This window comes from Engraulis encrasicolus, chromosome 7 (genome assembly GCF_034702125.1).
Source record: "Engraulis encrasicolus isolate BLACKSEA-1 chromosome 7, IST_EnEncr_1.0, whole genome shotgun sequence".
Lineage (NCBI taxonomy): Eukaryota > Metazoa > Chordata > Actinopteri > Clupeiformes > Engraulidae > Engraulis > Engraulis encrasicolus.
Window position 1 is genome coordinate 42,902,576 of NC_085863.1, and position 10,177 is coordinate 42,912,752.

General features: G+C 40.8%; 1 protein-coding gene across 2 annotated transcripts; it reads right to left on the reverse strand.

Moving 5' to 3' along the window:
• Positions 1–4: 4 nt before the first annotated feature.
• hmgb1a (high mobility group box 1a) lies at positions 5–6,540 on the reverse strand. 2 transcript variants are annotated; one of them, XM_063203632.1, is made up of 5 exons: positions 6,392–6,540; positions 4,159–4,319; positions 3,915–4,060; positions 3,073–3,247; positions 5–1,494 (listed from the first exon to the last, which is right to left on the reverse strand). In XM_063203632.1, the coding sequence occupies exons 2-5, from the start codon at positions 4,303–4,305 to the stop codon at positions 1,342–1,344; spliced, it is 621 nt and encodes a 206-aa protein (XP_063059702.1). In that variant the 5' UTR covers positions 4,306–4,319; positions 6,392–6,540; the 3' UTR covers positions 5–1,341. The 2 variants fall into 2 exon arrangements, with proteins under 2 accessions (XP_063059702.1, XP_063059703.1); XM_063203633.1 differs by lacking the exon at positions 6,392–6,540 and adding an exon at positions 5,173–5,943.
• Positions 6,541–10,177: the final 3,637 nt, after the last annotated feature.

Genomic DNA, 10,177 nt, shown 5'->3' on the forward strand with positions numbered 1-10,177 from the left:
CACATCTGGGTGAATTTACAGATTTATTTCTTTTCAGCTCTGTGGAGGACATACATTGCTACAAGGTAGTGGTACCATATTACACTTGACCAGTAGGTGGCACGCTAAGCTTTTTTTTTATCTTTTTTTTTTTCAAACGAAAACTGTAGTGTGGCCGAGTGACCAGCAGGTGGCTCGTGTAACATGCAGTTCATAATACTGAGCTTGAAGGCCCAATGTTAAGGTCCTCTACATAGGGCTTCAAGGTATTCCAGTGATGGAATATCCACCACTAGTGTTTGTTACCATCATATCATCATCATACATTAGTCTAAAAAAGACATCTGATCGACATCTGATAAAAATCAGGCATTATACGCCTAACTTGTATCAAATTAACACCATACTGTCAGTTTAATTCCCAAATCATATTGCTCTCAATTTTGCGTTCCTCATTTCCCTGACATCAGGGTCAGACCTGCACACTTGTTTTCTTGAGTTATTTAGCAAGCAAAACAATGCCACCACTTAAAAAACGAACAGAGATTTTCTCTTAACATATGTTAGGTACATTTAGGCTTTCAAAACAAATTTTGCAACTGCTATTATACCTGTACTTTCTATGTTAGTATTACTTTAGCTCGTACGACTCAAACTGCGAAGGCTGCTGGACAGTGACAGAGTTTAACCACTAACCACTACTCACAGGTGAAGGATACATCTGTGTCAATGGAATAATCTGTCAATACTGACATTATTTCCTTATTGAAAAAAACAAAACAAAAAAAGTTTATTGACGTCAAAGCATGTCAATGTCAACCACAGTTGCATTTTTTTTTACTGTTGCAATTACAGTGGTATTCAAAGTACAGTAAAAGAACTTTTTATGATACAGCATTTTAAATGATAATAGATAATTTGTAATAATATATATATATAAAAAATAAAACATAAAAACATTTGGGTAAATTAATCGGCTACTCCACACGAAACTAGGTTGTGTGCTGTGCACCACTGGGATCCTCCAGTAAGCCAATTTTACAATCCCCATGAACTGTACCACGTACGAATAGTGGCCTGCGAAGTACCACTAAAAAAGAAAAGAAAGAAAGAAAGAAAGAAAGAAAAGACAGGAGGAAAAATACAAACACAGATGACACTTTCCGTAGTGTTAACTATACAAAAAAGGAAAAAAAAGAAACTGTACAGCTTAAAAACATACCATATACACAGCCTTATTTTTTTTTGTCGATTTTTTGTGTGTGTTTGTTTACCTTCTTGTCATAAGTGAAATGTGTACAGGGGGGTTAACTGCTGTATAAACAAAGACTGAACTCTATATGAACTCTATATGTAACCGCTTTACTCGTCCTCCTCCTCGTCATCATCGTCATCTTCCTCCTCGTCCTCCTCTTCTTCGTCCTCCTCTTCGTCTTCCTTCTTCTCCACATTCACCGGAGCCTTGGGCACCCCCATGCCGATCTTGCACTTACCTTGCCGATACGCAGCAATATCCTTAAATAAGGGGAGGGAAGTCATAAACAAATCAGTTACAGAAGCGACAATGACCAAATAAATAAATTAAATAAAAACCGGACGACTGCACCGACATCATACAACCATACCATGTAAATGCTGCCCAACCTTGCTTGCTAATTGTCATACTCGGTTACTTCACAGCCCTCGTTGCGTTCCCATCTGGCTCGAGCCTTAGATTACTTCAATACTAGTTTAGGTGTACAAGATGGAGACAATGATAGGCTATCAGAACAGAAATTGTAAATGAAAAACCAAGGACTCTAAAATGTCTTGAATAATGCACATTAAGACACTCCAGATCTTTCTCAATACCTATTTCAACTGATGACAACAAAAAACAAAGCTGGAGCATCAGTTCGTATCCATCACTTAGGGCCAGGGTGATAAACCTGACCTAATTACATCTTGGCATGTTAAGTGTCAAATGCAAAGTAATTACATTGTTGCAGCAAATTTGCTTAATGAAATTCAAAGGTCGAACCCAGTGCACTTCTACCTAAAAACATTAGAGGGGTGGCATAGTGCTCTTCTCCAACATGATCTCCAAAAATTCCGTGCTCCTGGACACGGATGTCAAGGACACAAAATCCGTGTCCAGGAGCACGGATTTTGCCAAAATTCCGTGCTCCTGGACACGGAATTGTTTTCCGTGCTCCTGGACACGGAATTGTTTGAAGTGCTTTCTATAGGCTATTTCCACAGTCTTTGTGTTTTCTCAGGATTTTTCTAATTTCAAATATTTTGTCTAAAAAAATATATTTCCTACTGACAGGTTAGGGTTAGGGATTGTTTTGGTCTGGGCTCAGCTAATTTTCTTTCATTCAGTATATGAGTTTGATAGCCTAGCAACCAACTGGAAAAGGTATTTCTCAAAAAATATGTCTTTAATGACAGGTTAAGGTTAGGGAATGTTTTGGTCAGGGCACAACTTAAATTGCTGCAGCATTATTTTGTTTAGGATTAGCATTTGGTATGTATTTTGTAATGATAGAGTTAACACAGTGCTGTGGTAATAGCCTACAGAAAGCACTTCCGTGTGCCCATCACGGAAAACAATTCCGTGTCCAGGAGCACGGAAAACAATTCCGTGTCCAGGAGCACGGAATTTTGGCAAAATCCGTGCTCCTGGACACGGATTTTGTGTCCTTAACATCCGTGTCCAGGAGCACGGAATTTTTGGAGATCAGGCTGTCTTCTCGTGTTTCCCACAGACAAAGTAGCACAGTGTGTTACTACAGGCAAAAAAATCATTGGACCAGGGCAGGTATGGTGCATATACGCCACCATTGATATGTGTAGGGATGTTGAGCCATTCGTGGTGTTAGGTTTTCATTCTGTGCTGATGCGCCATAGAATGGTCTATGTATCAGGCCTGAGGAAGATCCCACTGGTGGATCAAAACGTTCCCGATTGTATAATGAAATAAGTTTATTTTTTGGAGCTCATACCCAATATGCAGACCACTCCATCACGCCGTCTACCGCTCTTGTCTGGCACTTTGGATTATTGTTTTATGGATGTGCGCACCCCAAACTCCAAACACTGTCTTCATACCTTCTCATACTTCTCCTTCAGCTTGGCTGCCTTCTTCTCATATGGTTGCTTGTCCTCAGACGACTGCTTGTTCCACATTTCACCCAACCTCTTGGCCACGTCTCCAATGGACAGACCAGGGGTTTCGGCTTTGACTTTGGGCCGATAATCGGAGCAGAAAATAAAGAACGCCGACCTGAAGAGTTGAAGGGTAAATAACACCACAAACACTTAGTCCAGTCCAAGTCCAAAATAACACTTATGGTGTCACTTACGTTTCTGTAGTAGCAGATGACAGGTGGTACAACCGAAGTAAATGCCACTATTGCATAGATTTAGTGTTTTTTGTTGTTGTTTGTCTTTACAAAATTATGTAAGCTGAATATTTGTTGCTTCCATTGATTAACCTATCTATTATTAATGAATTCATGGCCATTAGCTGTACGTGTACCACCTGAGATCTACCACTAAAAAAAAGTAAATGACAATTATGTTATTATTTATAGTAGAGTGAAGTAGAATAGAGTAACTTTATTGATCCCCAGAGGGGAAATTCAGGTGTCAAGTAGCTTACACAAATACACATAGTGCCCACATGGACATTTAAGACACATTTAACACAGGTGAAGACAGGGAGGGGAAAAGTAAAAACTGAAGAAAAAATAAAACACAATGTGCAAAAACATATTCTGTGTAGACAAATGTGCAAAAAACATACTGTGAGAGTTGAGGTAGACAAGATAAAAATGACCAGAAATGAGTGTTGACAGATACATAGACAGTATATGCACACATTCAGTACATACATACATGCATACATACATGTGTACATAGTGATGCTCCAGATCATTCCCATGACTTACGGGGGCCTTTTGGGGGCATTGGGGTCTTTGAACCTCCTCTTCTTCTCTCCTCTGGGTGGGATGTAGTTCTTCATCTCCCTCTCATAGCGCACCTTGTCTTGTTTGGCCATGTCCTCAAACTTACCCTTCTCTTTGGCTGACATAGTCTAGGAAGACAGCATAAGCAATATCAGCATGAGGAAACATCTGATAGTTAATTCAGCTATCAGTTGTAAACATCATTATATGTACAAGGGCAATGTACCTTCCATCGCTCAGAGCACTTCTTGGAGAATTCTGCAAAATTGACAGATGCCTCAGGATGCTTCTTCTTGTGTTCCTCTCGGCACGTTTGGACAAAGTAGGCATAAGAGGACATCTTGCCTCTCGGCTTTGTAGGATCTTTACCCATTTTTCTTCTTCAGTCTGAAAGAGAACACATTTGGGCCTTGAATGTTAAGATTAATCAAATAATTAATAGTTTTAATTATGTATTACTTATTATAATTAATAATTACAGCTTCTTCAGTTCTTGATTAAAGATATATTTCATATGCATTTCAAACTTCATATGCATTCAATGCAAATTCGTTTCAAACACTTGATGCATTTCGTATTATGGGATGTAATTTAACAATTCCATTAAATGCACGTACGCCTCTTACCATTAGGCCCATTTGTCAAAGGTACAACGTTTAAAAACTGTATTATAAAGGAATCATAAATTTCGAAATGTGTTAATATGGTTACGCAATCTAATTATTTTGCAAATAAATGACGTTTACCAGTCTGGGGCTTGTTTGGCAAAACAGTGTTTGGACAATGTGCCTCCAGAAATGAACATCAGTGACATTTCAGATTCACTGTGATATTGAACGCAACTTTTTTTTTTTATTTTTTTTTTAAATAGCAGCGCTACTATGTTTCGCTCAACTTACAGAGTAACGAGGTATAGGAAATTTCACGTCACTCTTGAACTTCACTAAATAGCCGACACGTCAAGGGCGTAACTTTATTCCTTCGTGCTCCCCAAAATCATTGTAGTCAATAAACAGACTAAAAAGACTGTCTCGCAACTTTACTCAAGACGATGTTAAGATTACTCGGGTTACTATTTTCACCTTATATATTGCCAACAACAATGACACAAACATAACGAAAGGTGATTACCATAACATTTTGTCAAAAAAAATGACACCAAACTGTTCAAAATGGTTGTCTTTTAATATCATTCCCCGTGTAGAACCCATTGGATATACTACTAACTAATGGCGCATACCGTTAACATGGGCTTTCTAAGGAAAAGGAGGTCAACAACGACAGCAATATTTCTTCTTCCATTTTGTGAGAAAGCCTTCTTCATGAAAGAAAGTCCCCCTCAAATGTCTCCACCCGTCTTCCTGTTCGCTTTTTATATCGACAAATACGTGCAGAAACTCCGTCTACTTGACCATTTTCGTCTTCGGAAATCCCTATGCACTCGCCCCGGTGTATAGTAATACACTGAGCCTGTACTGTGTCTATGTACGGGGCTGTATTGAGTTAGTTTGCTATGAGCTTGGAATGGCCGCTTGTCTTCGTCTACCAACACAGGGAATATGGCTCCTTCTCTTTGTGTCAATGCACAGCCATTACACTGCACGCAATAGAGGGCAGAGCGACCGCGGTACCCACATCTTTTCAGCAGGGTTTTTCGGGCCTTCATCGAACGCAAAAAAATATCTAGACACATGGATTGCAACAACGAAAGATGGAACATGCATTTTCCAGCGTTAGTTTGCTAAATTTCTTGCCGGTTATGGTAGAAAACACGGCTTGAAAAAGTTGAACCGAACTGCGCTTGTCAGCCAGTCTTTGTAACGGGCTAAGCCTTGTTTCCTATGCAAGTAGTCAGCCATTACAGTAAAGCGCAGATCCTGAGGTATTTTTTTAACACGATAATCACGTTATTTGACATCCCGTCCGTATATTTGTGCATATGCATAACATGCATCTCCTAAAATAATAGTGTTATTTTTTTCATCATTTGCAATACGTTTCTTGAGATTTCTTGTCCTCGCATGACAGGCATCTCCAGGCTCTCGCAATGCACTGCAATGGCTAATGTTACTGTATCTACCGAGGAGCCTAGCATAGCTGCCATAGACCTTGTTTGTACGCAATTTAGCCAGTTGTCCGAAACATATTATTTCTAAGTCGAGTAGTTTCATGGCAATTATTTTTGCAATTATGACATGGTTGTATTAATCATATTTCATCTGGATATGAAACGTGCACAATTTGCTCCCTATAAATATATTCATATATTATTAGCTAGCCCATTTTTTGTCTTTATAATGTTAATGTTAGCTCCCTGCTACTAACATGTTATATTAAAATTACGAACAGACAACTGACATTTCAACATCGTCATGCATCCATCACACAACAACTCTGTTCTGTCAACATCATTGTTCCACTAAGCACTGAACACTTTGTAATTTCATTGAGACACTCACCACAGGCTTCGTACTGGTTCAGTGTGATGCAATGGCTGTATGTGAAGGCAATGGGGATACGCAGTCTCCTCTCTCGGCTCTCGGAGCTGTAACATTACTCTCCCTACGATTGCCCCTCTATTGGTTACCGCCAAGTCTTGCGCCCGTCTGATTCGGTATGGGCTTTCCATTGTCCTAATAACAAGCACAGTCCGATTGGCTTTCTTTAATGAAACGTCACTGGAGTTTTAAATGGCGGGTTGATATGAAAACTCTCCATGTACTTGGCTTTAGAAGTGCTGCTGGTAGACTGTACTGTGTTTGCAATGGTTTGCTATAGTATTGGCTTCTATGTGTGTTGCTGCGTACACAGTGAATGAATGGGGTTAAGCGCGCACGCACTATGGACCTGGAACGCCGTCAGTGATGACAGTACATTGGATGCTGAATGCATTTACAGGCGCAACGTCACTGTTTGGGGTAATAGCTGACAGTTTTGCACATTTGTTACCAATAAATGTACATTTATTTTAAAATAGATTTTTCGATTAAAATGCTTCAAAATGCATTTCTAACCAAACTTCAACACCCAGTTGAGGGGTTTATTGACATAAAATAGCAAAGTCATGCTGACACCATATTATGAGAGCTTTTGGTTGAATTTACTATTACTGTCATGGGCGCTTTGTAAATACTAAATTATAAATCTGGCCAGGATTATGGGTTACAGCAACGTCAGGAATGACTTTGGGGCTAGGCCATACATATATTTTCTGATAATTTTGTATTAATGTAATCTATATTATAACATTAACCAAGAAAGGTTAACTCCATTTACAGGGTCATCCTTTTAGTAGCATAGGACTAACTGTTAACGCCAACATATTTTGAATGTAGGCGAAGAGATAGGCCAACTGTATAGCCAAGGCCTATATTAAAAGCAGGAATCGCCTCATACAAGTCACACAGCCTCATGGCCGCTGAAAGGCTTCTGATAGAAAACCACATAGCAAATAATGAGTGACGAAGGCCATAGGTCGGCCTATTAGGAGTTCCTGTCTTAATGGAGTCCAATCCCATTATTTTATGTCCTATCCTTTTACTTATTTTGCTGACATTTAGAATTTAGATCATTTCACAGTGGTTGTGTGCGAGCGAAAGCCCCATTGGGAAACTCCAACTCCCATTGTCATTGTGACACAGCACACAACGGAATTGCATTTATGCCTCACCTAGGCAAGAGGTCAGCCCTCAATAGCGCCCCTAGGAAGTAGTGCGGCGGGACGGTAGCATGCTCAGGGTACCTCAGTCATGGAGGAGGATGGGGGAGAGCACTGGTTAATTACTCCCCCCACCAACCTGGCCGGTCGGGAGTCGAACCGGCAACCAGCTACAAGTCTGACGCCCTAATCGCTTACCCATGACTGCCCATATGCTATGACTGTGGACATGGCGTATGACTTATGGAGTTTTGGGTGTTTCCAGTTTGACATTGGAACTAAGTCATTGTGCAAGGACATTTGAATTTCTGACCGTGCACTTCTCGAGTGCTCGATACCTGTAGGTGTAGAGCTTGACGTGAGAAAGGAAAAAAATTGGTGGGCAGGTTGCTACTAATGATTGCTATTTTTTCTCTTGCTGAAATTAAAATCTCTTTTGATCAACTTTACAATAGGATTTCACTAATTGCAGAAGTGAAAGTGAAATCCCACCTGGGAAACTCCAACTCCCATTGTCATTGTGACGCATAACTCCACAGCACACAAGTGTTGCACACTGCACTGTACACAACGAAATTGCATTTTATGCCTCACCCCCGCAAGGGGGCAGCCCTCAATGGCGCCCCAAGGGAGCAGTGTGGCGGGACGGTACCATGCTCAGGGTACCTCAGTCATGGAGGAGGATGGGGGAGAGCACTGGTCGCCATGGGCCTTCCTCCAAAGATACAATACAATATAATACAATATCTTTTATTTGTCATTGTGACAAGCACAACAAAATTGTGCATTCCTTGTTGAAGCAAAAATAGAAATAAAAATAAAATAAAAAATGGAATAAAAAGAATGGTATGTATATAAAAACTACGCTTTTGATGCAAAATTAAGTTCTGTGATGGCCGCTGCATAGAAACTGTTTTTCAGTGTGTTTGTCCTTGTCTTCATGGACCTGAATCTCCTGCCCGATGGCAGCAATTCAAAAAGACTGTGACCTGGGTGGAATGTGTCTCTCAGAATGCACTTGGCCTTTTTTAGGCAGCTTTTTAGATCCCAGTCTTCATAAGTATCTACTCTCCTATACTGTCATTTTCCTTATAGTATGTTGCCACAGGGAACATCAGAAGTTTTTCTAGATTTTTGTTTCATGTTCATGGCACAAGTTACACAAGGCACGGTTACACAAGGTTGCGTTAATTGTTTCATCCACTTAATTCATTTTCTCCAAGATGTATAAAGTACTCTGACCACTGATACGTTCTTTCCTATTTCTTACATTACCTTTATTCTGAATAAAATTCTTCCTCATCCCTGCCGTGGCCAACTGGTAGGGCACTCGCCTGCCATGCGGCTTACCCGTGGTTCGATTCCCGGCCCGGGTCCTTTGCCGACCCCTCCCCATGTCTCTCCCAATTCACTTCCTGTCCACCTCTCACACTGTCCTATCAAAATAAAGTCGAAAAAGACCCCACTCAATACTCTAGTCTACAGTGACTGTGTCGTGCCGAAAAGCGAGTCCCTGACAGAACACGAGTGCCCTCATTGAAACCAATGACATTTTTTGAGAGAAAATTATACTTATTTTTTGCAGAATGAACTACATAATTAATTAACTAAACATATGCTTATGAAACATTGCTCGTCCTCCACTTAATATCTGCTATTTGAATGAAACCGTAACATTTGTTATGACAATTCTTCAATTCGTTTATGGAAATAATACTGAAATTGTAACCAACTCTTTGTGGTACTTCCAGAGGGAATGCAGATGCTTTATTGATAGGCTTTCCATCATAAATTGTGACGGATATGTCTGCAAAAATGGGTGAAAGATATCTGAAAAATTGGCCATTGGTTTCAATGAGGGCACTCGTGTTCTGGCAGGGACTCGCTTTTCGGCACGACAACTGCATTTATTTTTTTCCCAGAATGAATCTGTTTCTGACTCGCCATATGGGTGCACATTAATACGCCTCCTCTGGCCTCAAGCCTTGAGTCTCGACATTATCGAGGACGTCCTAAACAGAAGCGGCTCTATTTGGGGGGGCGTATGAGCGATATAGGGCGAATTCCAATCTGCGGACTTCTGTCCTCCCTTGATCACTTGCCTGCTTGTGACCTCATGATGATGTCACTGACGACAGGAAATCAATTCAATGTCTTGCAAAAGCACAATTCTAATGTAATTTTCTCATTTGCAATTGGGATGGTGAATGAAAAACAGTCCCCCAAAAGTTGTTGTGGCTAGGCTGACAGCTGGGAAACTTTATTGTTTTCTCAATGGGGGAGGGGCCAAGAGGCGGGGCAAGGCCACAAGCAAAAGTGAAGGACGGGAGTATGCATATTGGAATGCACCCATAGACATGGGTTCCTCTTGAATGGTTATTCCTGGTATTTACCATGGTTGGGATGACTGTTGGGGCGGTCCTACAGGGGGTATATTTGGTGGGGCCCTAGGCAACTGCCTTGTCCGCCTAGTGGTAAAACCGGCTCTGCCCTCAAGTCACTAAAAGGTGACGGGACCAGTAGAGCATGACACGGGAGTGGATTTTCACTCCCGTCCCATCCTGGTCCCAGAAAAAAAATCCCATCC